The 27,880-nt window shown below is 36.3% G+C and overlaps 1 protein-coding gene across 1 annotated transcript in view; it reads left to right on the top strand.

Annotated features, from left to right (window-relative positions):
- The window catches only part of LOC101342993 (uncharacterized), a 512,538-nt gene that overhangs the window by 264,692 nt on the left and 219,966 nt on the right, over window positions 1-27,880 (top strand). The window contains exons 63-76 of the mRNA XM_023729385.1: window positions 1,748-1,801; window positions 4,001-4,105; window positions 4,660-4,713; window positions 7,461-7,565; window positions 9,781-9,834; window positions 10,430-10,534; window positions 11,164-11,217; window positions 12,317-12,421; window positions 18,912-18,965; window positions 19,758-19,862; window positions 21,170-21,223; window positions 21,767-21,871; window positions 26,247-26,300; window positions 27,182-27,286. Of these exons, the coding sequence (XP_023585153.1) occupies window positions 1,748-1,801; window positions 4,001-4,105; window positions 4,660-4,713; window positions 7,461-7,565; window positions 9,781-9,834; window positions 10,430-10,534; window positions 11,164-11,217; window positions 12,317-12,421; window positions 18,912-18,965; window positions 19,758-19,862; window positions 21,170-21,223; window positions 21,767-21,871; window positions 26,247-26,300; window positions 27,182-27,286 (1,113 nt within the window). The remainder of the gene's footprint in view (window positions 1-1,747; window positions 1,802-4,000; window positions 4,106-4,659; window positions 4,714-7,460; window positions 7,566-9,780; window positions 9,835-10,429; window positions 10,535-11,163; window positions 11,218-12,316; window positions 12,422-18,911; window positions 18,966-19,757; window positions 19,863-21,169; window positions 21,224-21,766; window positions 21,872-26,246; window positions 26,301-27,181; window positions 27,287-27,880) is intronic.

Here is a 27,880-nt window from a genome sequence, read left to right as displayed (position 1 = left end):
TATTACAATAAGTATATTTGTCCTTCTCACCCCAGAGACTGAGTTACTTAAGGACAGGGATTGTATTAAGCTTAGTATTAAGTACATTTTTATCCCTTCTAGTGCCTTGTATGGTGCTTGAAATTTAGTAGATGCTTCATATAATTTTCTTCAACCAATAAATATATAGATCCTCTTTGTTATCTAATGTTTATGCTATAGCATCTAATTTGATTATTTAATTATCCTATTCCACACACTCCCCAACTCCTAGAATAGACATACATAGGATATTTAATCTTGCCAATTCATAATTGTAATGAAAGCTAATCTAATCTCAAAGTTTATATTTTCCAAGCTTCCGTGACCCACTGAAGGCACTTTATTTACTCTTCCTCTTAGTTTTAAGTTTATCTTATGCATGCATATATCATTACTCTTGCCATATTGTGAGAAGTGTCTTTATATCGCTCTTCCTTGTCTATAAACTGTAATCTTGTTAAAAGCAAAAACTAGGCCTACATCATTTTGTATTGCCTGACTTTCCTCATCTTCGAGATATGCAATACATATTTGAAGGATGTGTGGAAAGATGTAATGATCAGAGAGAACAAACAAAATAAATGAAATATAGATGACAAACAAACAAATAAAAACCTATAATGGAAAGTGACATAAAGCCATTAAGAGGAATCTCAAATCTATGCTGGGCCTCCAGTACTCCAGTTGAGCTGTGTACAACCAGAAGAGTCCAAAACATTAAATGTTACCAAATCAGATGGACAGTTTCCTAGTCATCCCACATGCAGTTTTCCGTTTTCCAAAGAGGGCATGGCAAAAGGTATATTCACTTTTTAATAACCAGCTGCATCCTGGCCAATTTCAATCACACAGAGGGGCATACTTGTTAATACTCAATACAAAGGTACAAATTGGCCTTCTCCCTACCCCTTACTCACTTAAAATTCTTCCCAGAACCATTCTAACTCCACCCTGATGCCCAATAAGAAAGACATGCTACTCTTCCCAGTTTACTGATTTTTTGTGACTCATTACCTTCTTTTATAACTAATAATGTTATATAAAGTCTTCATGAAGCCCTAGGACACAGGGGACCAAATCTGTACATATATCACTCTAGAATTTTGATTAACCCATTAGCTTTCAATGCGCTATTGAACCCTCTTTGTATCTAGTTATCGTGTTACAAGTTCTTTGTATTATTGGGACCATCTGAAATATCTACTGTTCCCTTCTTTTAAAGCTATGGAGAAATCCCTATCTATTTTTACAAACACATATAGTGTTAATAGAAAAAACAGATCACCAGTTTATATCATCTGTAATTCCAGGGAAGTTGTGATGGTCAAAGGAACAAGAGAAAGGTATATTAGGAAAGGTGGGAAGATATGAAAGGTGGTCTTTCTGTTTTCACCATCAGCTATTATCTGACATATCCTAGACCAGAGCTGAGAAGTTGATAGGCAAATCAGCATCACTGAGACTTTTTACCATGCTTATAAGGTAGAAAGGCATCCTACAAATTCAAGAGCAACATTCAAGATTTCGTTTTCCTGAGGGACAAAGACTTCCTTAGCTAATGTGGAGTAAAATTGAATGTCCAGGGTTTATATGCTTATAGTTTACTCAGATAAAAAAATGAAACTAATGGAATTTGATTGGTCTATAATTTTCCAATTTACAGTCTTTTTGTTTGTTTTATATGTGAGTCTTTGACGTTGTTACCTTATTTTGGCTTTTCTTGTAGCTAACGGGATGGTTGAGCTCAATAAATTGATGGATGCAGTGACAGCTGTTACAGGTTAGTGAAGAATTACTGTGAATCTAAGATCCTATTCTTAAACTAAATTATATTTTAATGCTCTTTTCCAACTATCACTTCACCTTCTTGTTGTTCTGCTATGTTATCATTTTGTTGAGAAAATATTTTTATGTAATTGACTAGAATAGGGATTGGCATTTGCCCTTGAGCCAAAAAATCCACTGCCTAATTTATGAATAGTTTTATTGGAACACAGCTATGCCCTTTTACTTATGTATTGTTTTTGGCTGCTTTAATACTACAACAGCAGGGACCACATGTTCTGTAAAGCTTAAAATATTTACTATCTGGTTTTTACAGAAAAAATTGGCTGGTTCCTGGCCTAGAGTTTAACTGCAGAGACAGTGACTTTACATCCTAGCTTTCTCTGTCAGTTATAGTTAAGCCTTATTGTAGATTAATCAAAAATTATTTTAACACCCTCTTTTACTCTTAGTAGTCCTTGTTTAAGTGATATATGGACATTCTAAATTTAGATTATTTAGTGTAATATCTTGATAGAAAATTGTTTATTCACTGAGGTATATTCCAAAACAATCCTTTAGTATGCATATATTCAAATTAATGATAATCTGGGTATTGTGAAGGGAAATTGCCTTGCTACAGTGGTAGCCTTCAAGTATACTACCAGGCAACCTAGCCCAGAGTTCACAGAAAAGAAAGGCTCCGAGATCAAGTTTAGATGTTGGAAACCCACAGTTTATTAAGTCATTTTAAACACATAGCAAGAAGCAAGAGAAAAAATACGGGACAAGTTAACAAATTTAGAGTAGGGTGCAAATATATGGAAGGACCATAATTCCAAATCTTGGGTACACAATGTTCATATGTTCTGTGTGTCTCTCTCAGCTGCATTAGCTACCCTTGCTGATGATGTGGTTACAAGAACCAGAAGGAAGTTGAGGTTCAGGCAAGGGGGCCCACAGATGGAAGGTGCTCTTACCAATGACCTAAACTTGCTCTTTCAGAGAGACACAGGGACAAGTACACCTGGCTAATAGTTGTAGCTTGCCAATATAAGACTGCTGAAGAGCCATAGTTTGGGGTTTCTTGGGCAGAGGATGCATAAAACCAGAATGGGTGTCACCAATGGATGACCAAATTAACGACTTGTGAATATTTACTGAAGGAGCCCTGGTGGCACAGTGGTAAAGCACTTGTCTGCTAAACGAAAGGTAGGCGGTTTGAATCCATCAGCCTCTCTGCTGGAGAAAGATGTGGCAATCTGCTTCTGTAAAGATTTACAGCCTTGGAAACCCTATGGGCAGTTCTACTCTGTCCTATAAGGTAACTGTGAGTTGAAATCAACTCGATGGCAATGAGTTTTTTCCTTAATTTTTAGTGCCGCAAGTGCCTCAATGATATTTGTTGTTGGTGTTAGTTGCCATCTAGTCAATTCAAACTCATGGCAACCCCATGTGTGCAGAGTAGAACTGCTCCATAGAGTTTTCAAGGCTTAAACCTTTTGGAAGCAAATCGCCTGACCTGTCTTCCTAGGTGACTTTGGGTTGTTTCAAACCGTCAGCCTTTTGGCTAGTAGTCAAGCACTTAACCGTTTGCACCACCCAGCTGCCTTCAAGATATTTAATATATCATAAAATTTAGAACTTTTTATGTATTTATTTATAAGGAATATTTAGTGATCAAGTACCTCATGGATATTTAATGCCTTATGAATATTTGGTATTACTTGGTCCTTCCGTCCGTTTCTTTCTAACTACTTATCCATACTGAACACATCTTTAAAATTTTAGTGTATATTTGACACACTACACACTTGAACTAATGTACTTACTTATCTTCTGTAATAGAATTAAATGTTCTCAAAAACAAATGCACATCACACTGGATTAACATATTAGATAATGAAATAAAACTAAGGACACAAGACTCTTAATTAAGAGAATACGGAGATACTGAATTTGGACCAACTATCTATGATATCTTAAATAACTTGGAAATTTCAAGAACCACCTATATCTTGTTTTGTGTTGTCTTACCCCATAATTATAGATGCTGCTTTTTTAAGGTTAAGGGAACGATTCTGTTTTTGTGATATCTGTATTCAGAAGTCTCATGCTGCTGCTGACACATGATTTTGTTGTTTTATTTTTTCATACTTTTGAAGTTTTTTAGTCATGCAAAATTTTCATCTACCCGCATTTCTTTCTGTTGAAGGAGGAGAAGTTAATATCAGTGATATGGAAAATATTCTGGGAAAAATTGGGATAGAACTCACCGATAAGGAATGCTTGGAACTAGAGAAAAATCTGCCAGTTGATGGTGAGCATTTAAAATAACAATGTAGCCTTTAAGGCACTTAGAGTTGTGTTTATTTATTGAGAACTTACATAACTATCTCCATTTGACATCTTTTTTTTTTCTTTGACATCTTTTTTTAAAGGGGATTTTAGAAGGAATTGTGCAGTTTTACCTTAAGAAGTAATCTGTGTCATTTCAATTATAGAATCATCTACCACTTCAGTCACTGACCTGGTATCAGGACAGAGAATTGCCTAGTCTTATTTTTGATTCCAGTGAGACAGCATCCTCAAGACTAAGCAGGGAGATATGGATAGTACTAGAAGGGAAAAATAGAGAAATAAAGAGAAGAGTAAGAGGCATGTTTCAGCATAGTAGAATGTCAGTAATAGTTCCCTTAGGGGCCAAGGAGCCGCATTCAGAACATTCTCCACTTCATTTTTTTCTTTTGTTATTTGAAAATAAGTTAAACCTTTTCTGGGTTAATTATGATGTTTGTCTTTCTGAAATTAAGGTTTTGGTATTGCCTTACTTCATCTCTCTTTGGTGTGGCCTGATTTGTGTCTTTGTTGCAGCTGATGGAGAGGTGTATAACAATAGGCTGATGGATGGTGTGAAAGCCCTTAAAGGTGAGTGAGAAATTTGATAAAAAGCAGATGAATCTGAAATCTCTCTGTTTTACATTCTCTAAATTTAAAGTCCTGCCACCAACATATGTGTATTTATGCATAAAACCATAGTAATGTTTTTTTAAAGATCATTTTTGCATATATTTTACCAAGTAATCTCCTGTACCATTCTTTAACCCTAAGATTTAAGTGAAAACTCACATGAAGCCAGGACCCTTGAATGGCTTCACCCTTAGTGAAATGGTAAACTACAAAAACACCTTATTAGCACAGGTAGATGAAAAGAAACATTATCTATATAGTCTTGGATTCTGAGTTCATGGAGGATAAGTCTTCTTTGAAAATTCATGACTATGGGCCTATGTCCTAGGACATATTTAGACCTCTTGCATGACCCAAGAACCCACAAGCCAAAAAATTAGCAAATAGTACCAAGAATGTAATAACTCTAGTGTGCAAAGAACTCACCCTCATATCGTGTTCCACTAGATTTTTTCTATAAAACTCTTCTTAAAATGAGCTTGAAATACAAAATTACAAAAAATATGAAAAATCCATCTTTAGTGAATATGAGTAGACACAATATACTATGAAACAACCAACCTCCAATCTCGTCATATGATGAAAATATTGTATATTGTACTATAGACAGTATTATACATAGACTATAAAATAAGTATGCTTTAAATAAGTATGCATTAGATGATTAAATGCATAAAAGAAGGATATAAATAATTTTAAAAGGAAATGTGGACTTGAAAAGGGCCCAAGTAGGATTTCTAGCAATAAAAAGTTTAGCCGGGAAAATTAAAAACATGATGAATTCGTTGAATAGCAGAGTAGACAAAGTTGAAGAGGAATATAGCTCTTAAAAAATTACTGAGATTGCAGCATAGAGAGACAAAGATGGAATATTAAAAAAAAGAAGGGTTAAGAGACATGAGAGAGTGAACTCTAAAAATTTATCTAATGATAGCACCAAGAGCAAACAGAGAGTGAAAGGAAATACCAACCTAAACACATAATAGTTGATAATTTTTCATTGTTGTTAAAAGACCTGAATCCTAAAATACAGGAACCTTAATGAATCCAAAAAAGGATAATCAACAATAAATCTATGTTTAGATATATTATAGGGAAGCTGCGGAACACCACAACAAAGAAAGATTAAGCTCTCTTAACCAGAGAATCTCTTAACCAGAGAATCTCTTAACCAGAGTCAATTCCGAGTACCTACAAATAACAGGCTGATACTGGACTTAGTACCACAATAATAGTGTTAAAATATATTGGGATAATATCTTTAAAATTCTGATTAAAAATAGCTTTCACCATGTTACTGAAATCATATTTTATAAATGAGGATAAACAAAGAAAAATAAGAAATTTAAGACAAAAAATACTCAGTGTGTTTACAATCAACAGATACTCACACTAGGTAATTTTAAAAGGATATACCTTATGAAGAAGAAAAAATACTCCCCTCAAAAAGAAGTTCTGAGAAGGAAGTCTGAGTAAAGAACATAAATAAATGTTTAAAATCCTGAATACGATATTAACAGTTTGAATTTCTATGCATCTAATAACATGAAAATGACTGAAGTGCAGGGAGAATAGATAAACATAATCACAGTCGATGATTTTAATGTAACTTTCTCAGTAATTGATAAAACAACCAGTCAAAAGTCAGTAAAGATAATGAAGATTTGAACAGGCTGATTAACAATCTTGAACTAATGTATGTACATGGAGCCTGTATCCAGTAACTACAAAGTGTATATCATTTTCGAGCACGCAATTGAACATTAAAAAAAAAAAAAAAAAAAACCAAACCAGTTGCCATAAAGTTGATGCTGACTCATGGTGAATCCATGTATTTTAGAGTTGAATTGCGCTCAATAGGGTTTCCAGTGGCTGTGATCTTTCGAAAGTATCTGCTCAATTAGTTTGGTGGTCAGATATTTTGTTGAATTCCTATGCGTGTATGTTCCACGTTTGTTGAAGGCTTTTTGCGTATGCGAATAGTAAACAATAGTTCAAATGAATGAAGCGGAGACGGTTATTAAAAAGAAAAATGTTGAATGAAAAACATAAGTGGCAAAAAGAACCTCACATTATGATATTATGAGTTACACAAACCTTAAAATTATGTAAAACCATTTAACATATGCATGGAAAACATGCATGGGAGTTATCAACACTATATTTATGACAGGAGTTCCCCTGGGGAAGATGAGAGAAGAATAGGGATGAGGAGAGATTCAGAGCATATTTTGTTAATCTACAGTGTTTATTCCTGAAACTGGAATAAACAGGTGTCAGTGATATCATCCTAACAGTTTTGTATCCCTGTAGTATTTTGTAATTTAAAAGTGAAAGGAATGATTAGAAATTATTTGCTAAATTTCCTCAGAGGAAAGACAGCCATCAGTTCATTCAGGAAACAAAAAATAAAACTTTCCTATCTGCAGCAGTATGTGACTTTAGTTTTCCCTGTTTTTGTAAATGGTCTAGCAGTATTACAACGACCTTGAAAAGCTAATTATATAAACTGGTTCCCAAAAACTGTCTCCAGGGAAGAAATTCTAATTCCATCTTCATTACTGATAGTCTCTGTACAATTGAACTTACCTCATTGGACCTTATTCTTCCTGGTGAAACGGACCTCCATCATGCACAGTAGTTCATAGCTCTTGTCACATTTTATGGTTATTCACTTTTGCTGATGTTCCTCTCTTTTTCCCAAGGAGGGATTGTTGATGTCAATAAACTGGACACTGTTCTGGAAAACATGGGAATGAAACTCACAGGAACGGAAAGAAAAGATTTGATAAAGAAGCTGCCTGTGGACGGTGAGCATTTAAATATTTGAGCTGCTCAGGACAACCTGAGAATGTGAGCTTCTGTGTCCTCAACCTCTGAGAAAGTTTATTTGGCATTATAGAGCCATTTATAAAAACTTAGAAATGAATGCAGAAGGAAAGTAGGGTAGTATTCTGTGTTGTCCTTTTTAGTAACATATGTCAGCAACTCCCTTAATTTTGGATCCAAAGGAGTGCTGCAAAGGTGGCAGGACCGTTTTTGGATTATGAAAAGTGAGGGGAAAGACAAGTGAATGGGGGCAGAGTAGCATGAAAAACAATGTGGAGGGAGGTTAAGCCAAAACAAATCAAACCCACTGCCGTTGAGTTGATTCCGACTCATAGTGATCCTATAGGACAGAGTAGAGCTGCCCCGTAGGATTTCCACGGCTGTAGTCTTTAGGGGGAAACCCTGATGGTGTAGTGGTTAAGAGCTATGGCTGCTAACCAAAAGATTGGCAGTTTGAATCCACCAGGCGCTCCTTGGAAACGCTATAGGGCAATTCTACTCTGTCCTGTAGGGTTGCTATGAGTCGGAACTGACTTGATGGCAACAGATTTTTTTTTTTTTTTTTAATCTTTAAGGAAGCAGATTGCCACATCTTTCTCCCAGAAAGTGGCTGGTGGGTTCGAATCACCGGGCTTTTGGTTAGCAGATGAGCACTTAACCACTGCACCACCAGGGCTCCTGGAGGGAGGATATGAGGAAGGGTGGAATAGGAAAACAAAAGAGGAGTGTCAGAGGTGAGTGATGATTAACATGAGAGCACATTCATGGCCATATGATAGTGCTCAGTCACTGTCTCAGAGCCCAAGGCCATCAAACACCCAGGCCATAATCTATGGAATGTTCCCCTATTTATAAAGCCACGTAACATCCCAATTCTCAGGCCAGACTTCACGAGCCAAGGGCTGTATTCTGAGGCCTCCCCCTTAAAGAGCTAGAAACAAACTCTGAAATACAGTTAAAGTTGAATTAGGGCTGAAGTGCAGTGGATTGATAAGAACAGGCTAAAGAAAGAAGCCCATCACAAAAGACCATATATTGTATAATTCCATTTATATGAAATGTCTAGATCCGGTAAGTGTATTGAGAAAGAGAGTAGATTCGTGATTGCCTAGGGTGGTAGGTGGGGCACAGGGATGGTAACGTCAAGCTAATGGATATGAAGTTTCTTTTTGGAGTGATGAAAATGTTCTAAAATTAGATTGTGGTGATAGTACAACATGCAGTTTTACTCATTAAATGGGTGAATTGTATGGTGAATGTATGTGTCATAAGTCTCTTTAAAATATTAATAGCCTGCTCTGTCGTTTTAGATTCAGGAGAAAAATGAGAAACAGAAATTCCTCTCAGCCTAGATTTAATAACAGTGTAGACAATAGATAACTTTTTTCTGGCAAGTCTTCTACTTACACATGCTCGGTAAAAACTTAAAATTATTGATAACTTTTTTCATTAATTTCATGTGTTCCAAATATAAGAATTTCTCAACAACATGAAACTTCTATTTAAATATTTGTTGTCTACAATAGGCAAAAATCAAGACTATATCCTGCAGATGAAATTTTTTAGTTATGTTCCTTTCAATAAAGGAAAATAAATCTGAAATCCTCAACTTCTGAGTTAATTCTATCTTTATAATACACTTTCATGTTAATGTCTCTTTAAAATTGATTTACAAGTACATACGTAGAATAGTATATAGTATTTTTGCTTTTTCAAATTACCACTGGCTAACCACTGGAGTGATTATTAATTTCTTATATAGAAGAAAGAGTAGGAATCTCTGTGTCAGGAAAAAGTCAGGAATTGCTCAGAAATTGCTGTCACTCATTACCTAAGGTTATAATTTTTAAAATCCTAGTAGAAACCTTAATATGTAGTACATCAAATTGTAAATCCTGATCCTTGTGCTAGATGTAAGCAGTAGAGATTGTTCCAAGGCATAGGAACTAATAAAACAGGCCTCAGGGAAACGATCACTTAATTTTGTATCTCATGTTTAACTGCCCGAGGTTTCATTTCCTGTACCACAATGAATCAAAGCAGTAATAATCATAATCTAAAGCTTCTGGCTCATGAAAGGAATGAGTGTAGGATATTTTTGAGTATATAAATTTTGCTTAATTTCTTTGTTCATTTCATACTTTTACTGAGTGTCATTGTCATATATGTATTTGATTTATACATTTTTCTTAACAGTTAATGGGAAAGTTGAAATGAAAAAGTTGATAGATGGAATGAAAGCTTTTACTGGTGAGTGGCAAGTTACTATAAGATTGTATTAATTTTTAAAATATTTTTCAATTTAATCAAACTGTTATATTTTGCTATTTTTTACTTTTTCATCAAATACTTGCTTTCAAAGTCCTATGCTGTGGTTTACCTTACACAATTAAATTTAAAATACACAAATACAAAATATACAATTAAAATTCTGAATGAAAAATGTGGAAATAATTTTATTTATTTCACTTATCTTCAAATACCACCATACTTTGATAGGCATAGTAAATAGCAAGCTAAAGTTTTGATAGTGACCACTGTGCAGAAAAATACCACATAATTTAAAATTCCCGCCAACTATATTATTCTAATTTGCTGGCCAACCTTGAAAGCACAATTATTACACTGCTGCATTAAATCCATCACTAAGAGAGTCTCCCTTTTATGAAATCGGGGGATGAAGATCTGTTTGTAGTTCCCCCATAATTCTGAGTATGTGTCTCATTCTACCTATTCACTACTTTAGGTTGAAGTTGATAAAGCACAGCTGATGAATTTTTGATTATTTGGAATTATTACATGGTTCCAGTAACTGTCAAGCACTAACATTCCTATCTTTTGAAAGGAAAAAAGATTGATGCCAATAATCTGCTGAAAGTTCTGGGAAACATGGGGATTGAGCTCACAGAAAAAGATCATGTGAAGCTGCTAGAAACACTGCCAATTGATGGTAAGCCATATGTAAGTGCCACTGTGGCCTTCCAGGGACCTTGGTCTTTAGGGTTGTTGTGAGCAACTCTAAAGTGTTATTGCTTTAATTTTTTCTTCTAAGAAGTGCTGAAAATTACTAGGGAAAAGTAAGTTCAGTGTCAAATAGATTTAATCTTGGGGTCACCAAGCTCTTCAACCATAAATCTTGCCATCAGAGCTGACACAAATGTAATCATCTTACCTATTCAGGCTACTGAGAGGTTCAAATGATATGAAGGGAAAGGTAGGAAACTGAGAGGAGAGAGAGAGCAGTAAAAGGAAGGCAAGGGAGAAGTCAGACAGACAAGGGACACAAAAGGGTAGTGATTGTCTCTGTATAATAGAAGGAGAAGGGGTGCAAAGAAATAGTGGTTGTCTCTGAATAGTAGAATCTCTCTTGCAGTTTTCTCAGTTACCAAATCCTGCAGAGATTTTTGTCACTAAGAAAATTTTCCTTTTCTTAAAATGGTGTTTATTTGATGGGAAGGCTGGACAGATTTCCTAGGGAAAGCATAAGAAAGCGTATATCTGGAATTACTCAGTTGCTCAAAAACTTTGTGACTGTCTACATTCTTTTCCTTCTGATATAAATTGTGCTTTTTGTCATAGATACAGGAAAGGTGTATCAGAACAGATTGTTGAATGGTGTGAAGTCTATCAAAGGTATGTAACAAGCCTGATTAGCATAAAAGTCTGCTAACAATCGTCAACATATGCATTTATATCACTAGATTTTTTTGTGTGTCTATGTTCCTATATTTAGATTCCTAATTTCATTGCATTCATTACATGATCCTTTAATATAATCACCTATATCTTTACAAGGAGTCAGTACTCTCTTGAATATTTCTAAAAGGCATCTCCAAAGGATAATTTGAAATTTTATTACATACAGCAAATAATGTAGAGACTATTAACCAGTTTTTCTAGGAATTTTCCCAAAAGCAGCTTATTATACAGAGGATATAATTTTATTCCATGAGTCAAGATTCTTTGTTTTCTCTATGTTCTTTTCTGAAGGCCAATTAATTTTTTTTAACGTAGGGTGGAAATGGGCTGTGACTAAGCTGTTTTTCTACTTCTTTCTCCTATCAGCCCTTTGAACAATAGAAGTAAGTAGAGAGGGAAGAGGAAAGATTACAGGCTTTGCTGCTTAATATTTGGTGAAAGGAGTCGCCTGCAGGTGGCAGAGTGCCTCCTGATATTCCAGGTCTTTGAAATAATGGCGGTCAACAACACTTGTTGTTCATAATACTCTTTCCTATTAGAGCCATTTGCTATAATCTTTAATCCACTTTCTTAGATGTAGCAATAAAGTGGAACATTGTTAGTATTAAGCTTAAACTGTCATTCTCAGCTCTTCCGTTGACTTTGTTTTTGGGACAGACTTGCATAGTATTCTTCCCATCTGTCCCATATATGCCCCATGAGAACACCATCTCCCTCTTCTGTATGTTTGGCCCTCTGTTTTCACAGGTGATTATTACTAATACTGCAGATAATAATCTTAAACACACAATCACAACCCTCTAAGTAATGCTTCAATTTTAAAACATTTTTATCTAAATTGTTCTGGACATCTTTTAAGGTGATTTGCTGAGCTAACCTTCCTGATATGCTTATTTGCTAATACAAATAAGTGATACATTTATCTTTATTTTCTATCATCCTAAAATGTATATAAGATAATATTTATGCATGAATGTATTAATATTTTGAAATAATTTCTTTTCTCATGATTCTTTCCTGTTTCTTTCCTAAGGAGGAATGGTTAAAGGCAATAACCTAGACTGTGTTCTGGAAAACCTGGGGGTTGAACTCACAGAAAAGGAACGTGAAAGTCTGACAAAAAATCTTCCACTTAATGGTGAGCATTGTAGATAACAATGTGTTTTAGAAAGGAATTTGTACTGGTGGACTTGTTTCAGAAAATACCAATTAGTAACTTGTGATATTTTGTTTAAACAGAGCATGCATTATTTAGGATAATCCAAACTTCTATTTAAAAAATAACCCCCCAAATATATAATGATTAAATAAAATAGAAGTTTATTTCTCTTTCCCATAAAAGTTCAAGGTGAGAGAGGGTATGTTTTGTTGGTGGGCAGTGGTTCTTCTTCATTAAGTGATACAGGGACCCAGGTTTTTCCATGTTGGAGGTCCCTCTAGGGTTTTCATTGCTTGTATCCAACTGATGGCATAGAGAAGAGAGCATAAAGTAGGAAGGTAATGTGACACACATCATTTTCACAACCATTCCTTTTTTGGAGAACTAGTCACATGGCTACACCTAAATGCAAGGGGTAGAGGAGGCTGGGAAATGTATTCTGACTGGGCAACCACTTCCATCTACAATTCTACATTTTGGGAGAAAAATAGGAGTATTGGTGGACTTTGCCAAAGTGAAATGATAGTTCTATTGTAAGAATAGAGCATGACTCTTTGTTTCAGAAATTCATAGTCACTTACTTCTTCCCCTCTGTGTTCTTAGCATTGCTAAGAAAATAGGCATCACTTTCAAATTATGAAATGGACACAGAGCAGAATAAAAGTTTTGGGAACTGGAGTAAACAGTGAAGGAGGCTCCATATTGGCGGTGTCCTCACTAAATAGTTATTCCTCACCAGTGTAACTCTGAAATGTCCATTACTCATTTCATTTTTACACACTTCCCAGGGAAATGTTATCCAGTCTCATGTTTTCAGTTATTATCTCTATGCTGAAAACTTCAGATCTATAGGTTAGGGTTCTTTCCTGATTATAAGGTTAATGTATCCAAAACTCCTATTATACATTCTTACATTCACTATGTTTAAAACTGATTGCATAATTTCCTGCCATAATATGGTTTCCCTCTGAGTAGGTGTCATCATTATTTTCCAGTCACACAATCAAGAATGTTATTATCGTCCTTCACTTCTCACTTTCCCTTTCTGTCTATATCCTATTAATTACCAAATCAATTCTCTAACTACATGTTATCTCCTTTTAAAGCCATCTTTTCTAGAGCTATCAGAAACCTCTATCTAAAATGTAAATACAGCTACCATATTTTTACGCAAATAATGAGCACCTTCTACGTTTGTTGCCAGCCATGCTCTCCCCCATCCCCCGCACGCAAGGTATTTTTGTAAGCACACTATGCTAATTTTTTTCATAGCAACATGTAAAAAAGAATTGGCATAGCTGCGTTTATGAAAATGCGTCGGTGGCTGGGGGGTGGGCACAACTGGCAAACAAATGTAGACCGTGCAAGCTATTTGCGTAAAAATACAGTGTATCATTTCCTTACTTAAATCCCTTCAGTGGCTTGCCATTGTCTACCCAAAAAATCCAAGCTCTTTAGTCCAAGCATGGCATGTAGAAGGATCTCCTGGATCTGGTCCTTGGAATCTAGCCTATCTCTTATTACTCCTTATTTCTCACTGCTCTGCAATCACGCTGAAATGTCCGATCCCCCATTTTGAATATGAATGGCATTCTGAGTGGTAGCAGGATCTGTATTACAAATAGGAGCCTTTATATCACTCTCCTGTTGAAAAACTGAGAGCTGCATTTCAGCAGGAACCATATCTGATTTGTCAGTGTACAAATTTACTAACAATTGCCTATAATATGTGCTCACTCTCTGCTTTCAAGCTAAGAAGCACACTTCTACAAAGCCTAGAACTAAATCAAACCAAATCCAACTAAATGAAGTCAGCTAGGACTATTTCCCAGTAATCTTTATTCAGGTAACTATATTCCTATGGAGCAAGCCAAAAACTGCATTGCAGGAAATTGCTTTATTCCCAGTTGAGAAGCCTTAATTCTTAGAGGCACGTCTGTAACCAGCTGCAACCTACACAAGTCTTAATTTGTCATTGGGGAAACTGGCTCATATACAGAATGCAGATTTAATCTTAGGTTTCTTTTCTCACCTTTCACAATCTCAACTTCTCTGATACCATTTAATTCAGCCTCATGTCCATCAGCCCTAGTCACTGGATGTCTGTTCTATTTAGAGGCATACCTTGGAGATATTGTAGGTTCAGTTCCAGACCACTGCAATAAAGCGAATATCGTAATAAAGCGATGGTCATACGAATTATTTTGGTTTCCCAGTGCATATGAAAGTTATGTTTATACTGTACTGTAGTCTATTGAGTGTGCAATAGCATTATATCTAAAAAAAATGTACATACCTTAATTAAAAAATACTTTATTGCTAAAAAATGCTAACCATCATCTGGGCCTTAACTGAGTCATAATCTTTGTGCAGATGGAAGGTCTTGCCTCGATGTTGATGGCTGCTGACTGATCAGGGTGGTGGTTGCTGAAGGTTGGGGTGGCTGTGGCAGTTTCTTAAAATAAGACAACAATGAAGTTTGCCGCATCAATTCACTCTTCCTTTCACAAAAGATTTCTCTGTAGCATGTAGTGCTGTTTGATAGCATTTTACCCACAGTAGAACTTCTTTCAAAATTGGAGACAATCCTCTCAAACCCTGCTGCTGCTTTATCTACTAAGTTTATGTTAATATTCTAAATCCTTTATTGTCATTTCAGCAGTGTTCACAGCATCTTCACCAGGAGTAGATTCCATCTCAAGAAACCGCTTTCTTTGCTCATTCATAAGAAGCAACTCATCTGTTAAAGTTTTATCATGAATTGCAGCAATTCAGTCACATCTTCAGGCTCCACTTCTAGTTCTAGTTCTCTTGCTATTTCCACCACATCTGTAGTTACTTCCTCCACTGAAGTCTTGAGCCTCTCAGAGTCATCCATGAGTGTTGGAATCAACTTCTTCCAAACTCCTGTTAATGTTGACATTTTGACTTCTTCCCATGAATCACGAATGTTCTTAATGGCATCTAGAATGGTGAATCCGTTCCAGAAGGTTTTCAATTTATTTTACCCAGATCTATCAGAGGAATCACTATCTATGGCAACTATGGCCTTACAAAATGTATTTCTTAAATAATAAGACTTTAAAGTTGAAATTACTCCTTGGCTCATAGACTGCAGAATGGATGTTGTGTTAGCAGGCATGAAAACGACGTTAATCTCGTTGTACATCTCTGCCAGAGCTCACGGGTGACCAGGTGCATCATCAATAAGCAGTAATATTTTGAAAGGAATTTTTTTTTTCTGAGGGGTAGGTATCAACAATGGGCTTAAAATATTCAGTAAACCATGTCGTAAACAGATGTGCTGTCATCCAGGCTTTGTTGTTCCATTTATAGAGGAAAGGCAGAGTAGATTTAGCATAATTCTTAATGGCCTTAGGATTTTCTGAATGGTAAATAAGCATTGGCTTCAACTTAAAGTCACCAGCTGCATTAGCCCCTAGCAAGAGAGTCAGACTGTCCTTTGAAGCTTTGAAGCCAGGCATTGACTTCTCCTCTCTAGCTGTGAAGGTCCTAGGTGGCATCTTCTTCCAATATAAGGCTGTTTCATCTACATTGAAAATTGTTGTTTAGTGTAGCCACCTTCATCAGTTATCTTAGCTAGATCTTCTGGATAAGTTACTGCAGCTTGCACATCAGCTTGCTGCTTCGCTTTGCACTTTTATGTTGTGGAGACGGCTTCTTTCCTTAAACCTCATGAACCAATCTCTGCTGGCTTCAAACTTTTCTTCTGCAGCTTCCTCACCTCTCTCAGCCTTCAGAGAATTGAAGAGAGTTAGGGCCTTGCTTTGGATTAGGCTTTGGCTTAAGGGAATGTTGTGGCTGGTTTGATCTTCTCTCCAGACCACTAAAACTTTCTCCATATCACCAATAAGGCTGTTTCGCTTTCTTATCATTCGTTTGTTTGCTAGAGTAGCACTTTTAATTTTCTTCAAGAACTTTTTCTTTGCATTCACAACTTGGCTAACTGTTTGGCTCAAGAGGCCTAGCTTTCGGCCTATCTCAGCTTTCAACATGCCTTCATCACTAAGCTTAATCATTTCTAATTTTTAATTTAAAGTGAGAGAGGTGTGCAACTCTTCCTTTCACTTAAACACTTAGAGGCCATTGTAGGGTTATTAATTGGCCTGATTTCTATATTGTCATGTCTCAGGGAGTAGGGAGGCCCGAGCAGAGGGAGAAAGATGGGGGAATGGCTGGTTGGTGGAACAATCAGAACACACACAATATTTATCAATTAAGATTAATTTTGCCAACTTATATGGGCATGATTCATGGCTCCCAAGACAATTACAATAGTAACATCAAAGATCACTGATCACAGATCACCATAACAGTTATAATAATAATGAAAAAGTTTGAAATATTGTGATAATTACCAAAATGTGACACAGAGACAAGAAGTGAGCACATACTGTTGGAAAAATGGCACCGATAGACTTGCTCGACAGGGTTACCACAAACCTTCCATTTGTAAAAAACGCAATATCTGCAAAGTGCAGTAAAGTGAAGCACAATAAAACAAGGCATGCCTGTACTTTATTATTATTTACTTCCTGTTTAGAGCCCTGGTGGCGTAGTGGTTAAGAACTCAGCTGCTAACCAAAAAGATCAGCAGCTTGAATCTACCAGCGGCTGCTTGGAAATCATATGGGGCAGTTTTACTCTGTCCTGTAGGGTTGCTATGAGTCAGAATCGACTCAATGGCAATGGATTTTTACTTCTGTTTACTTGATTGTGACAATTTTGTTTTTCATTTTTAATTTTATGAATTCCTAAGGAACAGGGGTTACAGTTAGTGCAATTAGCTCTCCTCCTGAGCCTTTGACTAATTGATTAGTTTGCATTGTATTGTGGACCTTCTTTCTACCTTGTTTTTAGATATGACTGTGGAGTTTAGGGCCAGCTCACAATGTGTAATGAGTATAGTTCCACAGAGCCCGATGCTCAGGAGAGCCCCAGGGTTGGGGCTTAATGCGCTATGGTTGCCACTTGAAATTATTTGTAGTAGAATCTTTGAGTTAGTGTTTTGTAATCGAAGTAAGGTGAGAAAATAGAGCATGCACTGAGGGCTTGGAGCATCAGCTCAGGTGTGTTCGTGCCTCCTGTCACCTGCCCAGGAAGCATTCTCCTTCAATCTCTTTGTGCTCCCTGGGCCCATAGACCTTCATTTCACATCCCCTGCCTAGCAACTGCTGCTGCCCTCCTCCCTCAGTGGGGATCTGGGCACAGGTATAGGGAGGGCTGAAACTGTGCACGTGAACCTGACAGCATCTTATGGCAGGCTATGGCAGCCGCTTTTCCACTCTGGACTGACATTGCCACAAGGCCTTCAGTAGGGTCAAGCCTTTTGTTCACCCCCATCTAGGTATCCAGAGGTATAAAACTCTGCATAAAGGCTGCAATTCTCTTGGGAATCACTAATTTGCCATGAGTTGAGGCAACGGGCACATATGAAAAGGAGATGCCTCACTCAACTTCCAGGTGTGTCAATCTAGCAGCAGGCAGGAATGGCAACCCTGTGGCTGGTGGGCCCCGTGCACACTGAGTTGTGGGATGGGGCCAGCAGACTCCTGTGAGAGTCTGCACTCACCTCACTAGTAGTCCATCCCAAGAGATCACAAACTAAATAGCAGATTAAACAAACAAACAAAAAACATTACACGGACATTGACAAGGCAAGAGAGACTTTGAAAGAAGAGGAAAACTTTTTCCCTGCTTTTTGAACAAGGGGTCTTGGGTTTTTATTCTTGGCTTACCCACTGCTGTCAAGTCAATTCCAACTCATAGCAACCCTAAAGGACAGAGTAGAACTGCCACATAGGGTTTCCAAGGAGCATCTGGTGGATTAGAACTGCTGACCTTTTGGTTAACAGCCAAGTTCTTAACCATTGCACTACCAGGGCCCCATTTTGCGGTAGGCCCTGTAAATTCTGTAGCTGGCCCTATGGGGTTGATCAATCCTTCCTGATATTGGAACAGTTCCCACGTTTTCACAACTCTCTAGCTTTAAGTAATGACTTCTTTTTCCAAAAGATAGAAAGGTAGAAATATTTACCCAAACTTTATAGATATATTGGTAACAAAAGATTGAAAACATCTATGCATGTCACCAGCCATTCTATGTAAGTAGTTAAAATATCATCAACAACAAACGAATTAGGAAAAGATAGAAGATAAAAACTGGAGTCTCTTTCAACGTAAGCCCTGGGAAGACTTCGTATTTGTATAACAAGTAAGGACTGACAGAGGCTCAAACCAACACTATTAGCCCATTCTAACATTTCTACAAACCTAAGGCTTAGTTTTCTTGAGCCAACTTTCTAGCTATCGTAGAATGACTTCTTCTCATCCATTGCATATAAATTTTGGATTGGTTCAAATAAATATGAGTGGAATATATTTTCTAATTTATCTCCTTTATCTTTTTAAAATGGTGTCCATATCCTAATTATGATTTTTCTTGCAGCTAATGAGAACGTTGATCTCCATATGTTGATGGAAGCAGTGGAAACTATTACAGGTTATTTAGAAGTCACTATAAGTCTAATGTTTTTATACAGAATTATATTGTTATATAGTCCCATCATTCTTTCATTGCCTTTTTTATTCTGCCCATTTTCCTTTCTATTGATGAATATGTACATGTAAATTGTAATTTACAGGATCTGCATTTTAGCACTAAAATTTCAATGCAGTCTTCTGACAGTAAATTCTTTAGTTTCTGGAACATTTGCCAATAACAGTCACTATTCCTGATTTTCTAAGTCAAAATTTAAATTAGCAAAACAAATGATGCAGCAAAACTTTCATAAAGATATTCTATTATTATTAAGAGACTAAGGGAGAGACAGTATCCTGAGAAAACATTTGGATCATTACTTACAACATCCTAATTTACATCATGTAAACTACATTGTTATGTCTATCATTGTAATAAGAGTAAAGAAAAAATTTCTATTTCTATGACAGTCATTGATAATGTTGAAGAGGTCTCAGTGTACTTTTCTAGAAGCTCATGCAAATGTTGTATCTGAAACTGAATAGTAGGCATCAATAATTTTTCACGTCTTTAGAGATATTGGAGCCCTGGTGGCACAGTGGTTAAGCGTTCATCTGCTAAGCAAAAGGTCGGCAGTTCAAATCCACCAGCTGCTCTGTGGAAACCCTATGGGGCAGTTCTACTCTGTCCTGTAGGGTCTCTATGAGTCAGAACTGACTCGACGGCAGTGGGTTTGGATTTTTTTTTTTTGGTTTTAGAGATATTAGACCTTTCTCAATATACCAATCTGTCACCATTTCAATTATATTGAAGGAGGAGAAGTTGATGTCAGTGATGTCGAAAATGTTCTTGGAAAAATGGGGATAACATTCACAGATAAGGAACTTGTGAAACTAGTAAAAAATCTACCAGTTAATTGTAAGTATTTAAGATATCAATATGGTCTTGTTAGAAGCATACATTTCTTGCTATGTTTGTGAGAATTTCTATAATATTCCAATTTGGTGGCATAAAAAATACTCTTAAAATCATTTGGAATTAATAATCCCAAGCCCAAATAATCATACATACACACACACTCACTCACTGACATGCATACACATACCTAATATAAAGATACATTCTAGTTTGTTAACATTAGTTACCTAGGGACTGAAATAGAAGGGAGAAGAAAGGAACAAGAGATTCAAGAGAAATTTAAAAATGAAGAAAAAATTAAACTTAAAAAGCACATCCATGTATGATATTATCCAGTTTATACATTTATGTAAACTTACATAGGATTATTTATTTTTTACATAGTCATAAACCATTTTTAAAGAAAACGAATGATTTAGTTTCACCTTAAAATATTTATCAATTATATGTTTTTAATTTTGGGATTCAGCTGCTTTATTCGCAAATCCTGCCTCAAGGTTAAGAAATATCTTTTGTCACCCTTGATTCCACTGAGAGGGAGTTGTAAGGGTTAAACTGGGAATTGTGTAAAAGAACAGAAAAAGGAAATTAGAGAACTGAAAATTGTCAAAAGGAAATTTTTGATTAATGAGTCAATTAGAGTTAACGGGGTTTTTTGAGCAAGAAGCTATTTGCAAACAGAAAGCATCCAAGCCCAAACTGACAAAGGCTCAGAGTTTTTAAAGGCAGTGTGAGGATATCCAGTAAGGAAGTAAAATGATTGAGTTTTAGGTATGTCTGTAATTGAAAGGATAGTTTTACAAACAGGGAGTCTTCTTCTCATTGGTTCCATAGTTATACTTGTCTGATGAAAATTGGTTGAGTCTGGAATAGTGAATCACAAACATTTTTAACCGTCAAGGTGTTCTTTTTGGAAAGCTTTCGTGGTTAGAACACTTTGGAAAATTCCGTATTTTTTCGTCCGGGTTTCTATTTGTCAATAACAACTATTTTGATTTATTTGTTCACAGAAAGGTTTTGACTGAGGCATAAGCAGTCATTAATTTTTAGTTAATATTCGACAAAAGAAATGTAAAAACTGATGTGTGTGAACATATTGTAGATTGCCAGCAATAACATTCTTATGTACCAACAATTGAATAGGGGGACTACATTGAATGGTCACATCATTTTTTTTTTTTAATTTGAAAGTGAGTTGGAAATTTTCTGGAGAAAATTAAATATCCTTTTTACCTTAAATTATGACTTTTGCTGCACTGGTGAATCTCCATATCACTTGTGTGTGACCTGATTTATGTTTCTTGTAGCTAATGGAAAAGTCTACAAGAGTAGATTACTGGGTGATTTGAAGCCTCTGAATGGTAAGTTAAAAGTATAATGAAAAGCCTGATGAATCTGAGAGACACATGTACTGTTTCCTAAACATTAAATTGTGAATCTTGCCAACCTATTTAAATATTGATACCATTTCTACCTCCCTATATAGTTCTGTTAGCAAACTATCTTCCTATTGAATTTTTTAAAAAAATTCTCAGATTTGGCAGAAAAAGAAAATGGAATCAATGTCTGAACAGTGAAATTAAAGGAAAATTATTCCAGAAATTTAGTTAGGAGCAGAGACAACTAATCTGATAAACAAAAATGAGCCCACTTATTGGTGAGAAATGTTATTTTTCCCCTTGCCGTAAATTGTTAAACAGTGACTGGACCCCTTTAAAAACGTATGCTGTGTAAGCCTGTCACCAAGATCCAACTAGGGAAAGAGGTTCTGTTTTTAACTCCATTAATTGCCTCTTTGTACTCTGGAGCCTTGGTCTTCATGCTGAAAATGATAACCATAGTATACAGAAATTAAGAGCTTTGAATCTGTGAGATTTTGCTCATATTCCTCTTGTTTTCCCAAGGAGGGACTGTTGATGTCAATAACCTGGACCTAATTTTGAGAAACCAGGGACTGAAACTCACAGAAGAAGAAATTAATGATCTGAAAGGGAACCTGCCCATTGATGGTGAGCGTTTAAGATATTTTTAAACTACTCAGTAAAACCTGGGATTTTACACAAGTATTAATTAATCAATCCATTAAAACGTTTATTTGGCATAGGTAGGCAAGTACAAAAATGTATAAAAGAATCCACAAAGCAATTAAGGACTAATGTTGTCTTTTATGATTTTCATTAGTTCATGATGTAATTTACTTCACTTGAATCCTAAGCAGGGATGAGAGTTTGTTCAGGAAGGACCACTACCAGACGTGGAAGAGTTGGGGAAAAAACAAGTTAGAGGACAGAAGAGAGCAAAATTACAATGGAATAAAATTAGAGGGGAAAAAATATATAAAATGACAATGAGAAGAGAGAATGCTAAAGTTGGGGAATGTTTTAAATGCCACCAACTATCTGCTAAAACCCCCATGTGTCTGTCAGTTTGTCATAGTGTAGGAGCTTGGATGTTGCTGTGATGCTGGAAGCTATGCCACCAGTATTCAAATACCAGCAGTCATGGTGGACAGGTTTCAGCTGAGCTTCCAGACTAAGACAGACTAGGAAGAAGGACCTGGCGGTCTACTTCTGAAAAAAGTCAGTGAAAACCTTAGGAATAGCAGTGGAACATTGTCTGATATAGTGCCGGAAGATGAGCCCCTTAGGTTGGAAGGCACTCAAAAGACCACTGCGGAAGAGCTGCCTCCTCGAAGTAGAGTCAACCTTAATGATGTGGATGTTGTCAAGCTTTCTGGACTTTCATTTGCTCATGTGGCACGACTCAAAATGAGAAGAAACAGCTGCAAACATCGATTAATAATAGGAAGGTGGAATGTACAAAGTATGAATCTAAGAAAACTAGAAATCGTCAAAAATTACATGGAATGCATAAACATCAATATCCTAGGCATTAGTGAGCTGAAATGGACTGGTGTTCACCATTTTGAATTAGGCAATCATATGGTCTACTATGCCAGGAATGACAATTGAAGAAGAATGGCATTGTGTTCATCGCCAAAAAGAACATTTCAAGATCTATCCTGAAGTACAACGCTGTCAGTGATAGGATAATATCCATATGCCTACAAGGAAGACCAGTTAGTATGACTATTATTCAAATTTATGCACCAACTACTAAGGCCAAAGATGAAGAAATTGAAGATTTTTACCAATTCTTGCAGTCTGAAATTGATCAAACATGCAGTCAAGATTGATAATTACTGACGATTGGAATGCTGAAGTTGGAAACAAAGAAGAAGGATTGGTAGTTGGAAAATACAGCCTTGGTGATAGAAACAATGCCAGAGATCGCATGATAGAATTTTGCAAGACCAGCGACTTTTTCATTGCAAATACCGTTTTTCAACAGCATAAATGGCAACTATACACATGGACCTTACCAGATGGAAAACACAGGAATCAGATTGACTACATCTGTGGAAAGAGACTGTGGAAAAGCTCAATATCAGTCAGAACAAGGCTAGGGGCCAACTGTGGAAAAGACCATCAATTTCTCATATGTAAGTTCAAGTTGAAACTGAAGAAAATTAGAACAAGTCCACGAGAGCCAAAGTACGACCTTGAGTATATCCCACCTGAATTTCCATCTCAAGAATAGATTTGACGTATTGAACACTAATGACTGAAGACCAGACAAGTTGTGGAATGACATCAAGGACATCATACACGAAGAAAGCAAGAGGTCATTAAAAAGACAGGAAAGAAAGAAGAGACCAAAATGAATGTCAGAAGAGACTCTGAAACTTGTTCTTGAACGTTGAGTAGCTAAAGCGAAGGGAAGAAATGATGAAGTCAAAGAGTTGAATAGAAGATTTCAAAGGGCAGCTCGAGAAGACAAAATAAAGTATTCTAATGAAATGTGCAAAGACCTGGAGATAGAAAACCAAAAGGGAAGAACACGCTTGACATTTCTCAAGATGAAAGAACTGAAGAGAAAACTCAAGCCTCAAGTTGCAATATTGAAGGATTCTATTGGAAAATACTCAATGATGCAGGAAGCATCAAGAGAAGATGGAAGGAATACACAGTCACTGTAGCAAAAAAGAATTGGTTGAAGTTCAACCATTTTAGGAGGTAGCATATGGTCAAGAACCAATGGTACTGAAGGAAGAAGTCCAAGCTGCACTGAAAGCATTGGTGAAAAACAAGCCTCCAGGAATTGACAGAATACCAACTGAGATGTTTCAACAAATGATGCAACACTGAAAGTGCTCACTCGTCTGTGCCAAGAAATTTGGAAAGCAGCTACCTGATCAACCGACTGGAAGAGATTCATATTTGTACCCATTCCAAAGAAAGGTGATCCAACAGAATGTGGAAATGTTCAAACAATGTCATTAATATCACGTGCAAGTAAAATTTTGCTGAAGAGCATTCAAAAGTGGTTGCAGCAGTACATCGACAGGGAACTGACGGAAAATCAAGCTGGATTCAGAAGAGGGTGTGGAACGAGGGATATCATTGCTGATGTCAGATGGGTTTTGGCTGAAAGCAGAGAATACCAGAAAGATGCTTACCTGTGTTTTATTGACTATGCAAAGGCATTCAATTGTGTAGATCATAACAAAATTATGGATAACATTGTGAAGAATGGGAATTCCAGAACACTTAATTGTGCTCATGAGGAACCTATACTTAAACCAAGAGGCAGTGGTTCGAACAGAACAAGGGAACACTGTGTGGTTTAAAGTCAGGAAAGGTGTGTGTCAGGGTTGTATCCTTTCACCATACTTATTCAGTCTTTATACTGAGCAAATAATCCAAGAAGCTGGATTATATGAAGAAGAATGTAGCATCAGGATTGAAGGAAGACTCATTAACAACCTGTGATATGCAAATGACTCAACCTTCCTTGCTGAAAGTGAAGAGGACTTCAAGCACTTACTCATGAAGATCAGAGAACACAGCCTTCAGTATGGGTTATACTTCAACATAAAGAAAACAAAAATCCTCACAACTGGACCAATAAGCAACATTATGATGAAGAGAGAAAATACTGAAGTTGTAAAGGATTTCATTTTACTTGGATCCATAATCAACAGCGATGGAATCAGCAGTCAGGAAATCAAATGACACATTGCATTGGGCAAGTTTGCTGCAAAAGACCTCTTTAAACTGTTCAAAAGCAAAGGTGTCACTTTAAGGACTAAGGTGTGCCTGACCCAAGCCATGGTGTTTTCAGTCGCCTCATATGCATGTGAAAGCTGGGCAGTGAATAAGGAAGACCAAAGAGAAATGGATGCCCTTGAATTATGGTGTTGGTAAAGAATATTGAATATACCATGGACTGCCTGAAGAAGGAACAAATCCTTCTTGGAAGAAGTACAGCCAGAATGCTCATTAGAAGCGAGGATGGCGAAACTTCATCTCACATACTTTGCACATGTTATCAGGAGGGACCAGTTCCTGGAGAAGGACTTCATGCTTGGTAAAGTATAGAGTGAGCGAAAAAGAGGAAGACCCTCAACAAGATGGATTGACACGGTGGCGGCAACAATGGGCTCAAGCATAACAGCAATTGTGAGGATGGCACAAGACTGAGCAGTGTTTCTCTCTGTTGTGCATGGAGTTGCTATGAGTCGGAACTGACTTGATGGAACCTAACAATAACATCTGTTAAAATGATCATTTCCGTACTACTAATCCCCTTCATCCAGTCAAATACCGTTAGATAAAAAGACAGAAAAGAGACAGGAAGGAATGACGAGTCTAGCACACATTCCCTTTGCCATGAAGTCATAACAGACCCTAGCAACTATTATCAGATCAAGGGCAATGAAGGGTTCAGGCAGCATGCACAACCTGTTTCCTCCATGAAGCTGCAGTATTCTCTTCTTCTGGGCCAAGCTCCATGATCCAAGGGCTGTGTTCCTGGGCTTCAGCTGCCTCTTACTGGGCTGGAGACTCTCTGAAGTACACAAAGTAACTCCAGCGCAAATGAACAAAATAAGGTATATTAACCTAGAAAAAGTATTTCGTGTAAGTGCTTATCTAAAACCTGCTCATTTAACTTATATGCTATTTGGTATCATTGATTCCTGTACCTTTGTGTAGGATATGTATTATTTACAGGATATATATTTATAAAGGTATCCATTTATTTTCAGTAATCTGTACTATATGGTTATTATTCCAGCCCCAGAGACAATGCCACATATTATAGGTGTTGTTGTTAAGGTACCAGTGCATTTGTGATTCCATTTTCTTTGTTAGCTAGGGCTAGTGATCCTCCCTGCAGTAACAAACAACCCACAAATCACAGTGGCTTATCACCAAAAAAAGTTTTTATTGTGTATCACTCAGAGTTAAATACTGGCTGCATATTGGCTGTACCTCTGCTCTGTATTCTATTCATTTTTATTATTTGTATTTCTTTTTACAGCAGATGGGAAAGTTACAATGAGAAAGTTGTTAGATGGATTAAAGGCTTTTACAGGTGAGTGAAAAGTTACTATAAAAACAAGACCCCAGGCTGTATGCAGTATATTTTTAGTAGTCTATTTTAAAATAGCATTTTCTTAAGTTTTCTTTGCCTTATTTTTAAATTTTTTAATAAAACACTTGCTTCTAATATCCTATAATTTGCCTTTATATATTGTAATTAAATGTCTATAATTGTTAACCAGCTTGCAGTCTTTCTGGAGTTTTTTACTAAGAGTATCATTCACCTCAGCATCATTTATCAACTCCCAAATCAGAATAGATCATATAAGATAAGGTTTTTTTTTTATTGTCAGTATGAAGAGCCAATTATATAATTTAGGAAAAAAATTTTAAATACATAGTGCTCTCTGGTAAGATGTATAAATGAATTGATTCTGATAATCTAATTAACTAGATAGTTATTCAAGTTAAATTTACTTTTCTTCTACTTCAACTTGTCCTCAGGTTAGGGAATCCTATTTTTCAGGATTTTTAAATAGATAAACTTGATATGTGATCCCTCTTTGACTCTGTATCGATGTGTACTGTGTTTTTATGCAAATAACGCCCACTTTCTACTTTTGTTTGCCAACTATGCCTTCCCCCACCAACGAGGTATTTTTGTAAGTGCACAATGGTAATTTTTTTACACCCACATGTAAAAAAAAAAAAAAAATAGTGTAGCCAACACTTATGAAAATATCTTGTGAGGAAAGGGCATGGTTGGCAAAAAACATAGAAGGTGCACATTATTTGCATAAAAATACGATATATCTTTGTAAGCCTTTGAATTTTCTCAAATTAGGGAGAAAATTGTTTAAATATTATTAGTTTGTTACTTGAAATAATTATTCTACAAAATTATTTAATGACAGCCTTATCATTTTTTTAAAGGAGAAAAGGTTGATGTGCAGTATTTACCAGATATTTTGAGCAACATCGGGATTGAGCTGACAGACAAAGAACAAGTGAAGCTACTACAAATGCTGCCAGTTGATGGTGAGTCTCTGTTGACTTCATGAGAGCTTAATTTTATGAGACTGTAAGGGAAGTTAAAAAACTGTTTAGCATTTTTTAAAAATACCTAAAGCAATTAGAAAAGGTGTGTTTTACATTATATAGATAACTTTTTGCTCCTTTTAAGCTATAGGTGGAGCCACAGGGGCTAGGCAGTTTTTTTGTTTGTTTTTAATAATTTAGTTTTTCTTGTTGAGAATATACACAACAAAAACATACACCAATTCAAGTCTCTACATGTACAATTCAGGGACAATGGTTACATTCTTTGAGTTGTGCAACCATTCTCACCCTCTTTTTCTGAGTTATTCCTCCCCCATTAACATAAACTCACTGCCCCCTAAGGTTCCTATCTAATCTTTCTAGTTGCTGTTGTCCATTTGATCTCATATAGATAGTTCTTAAAAGAGCACAATGCTCAAGGCAGACATTCTTTACTAGTTAAGCTAAACTATTGTTTGGTTTTAAAAAGACTTCAGGGGATATTTTTGGTTTAAGGTTTAAAGATTATCTTAGGACAATAGTTTTGAGAGTTCATCCAGCCTTAGTGGCTTCAGAAAGTCTGGATTCCATGAG

Source organism: Trichechus manatus, unplaced genomic scaffold, assembly GCF_000243295.1.
Source record: "Trichechus manatus latirostris isolate Lorelei unplaced genomic scaffold, TriManLat1.0 scaffold00028, whole genome shotgun sequence".
NCBI lineage: Eukaryota > Metazoa > Chordata > Mammalia > Sirenia > Trichechidae > Trichechus > Trichechus manatus.
This window is presented reverse-complemented; position numbering and strand designations above follow the sequence as displayed.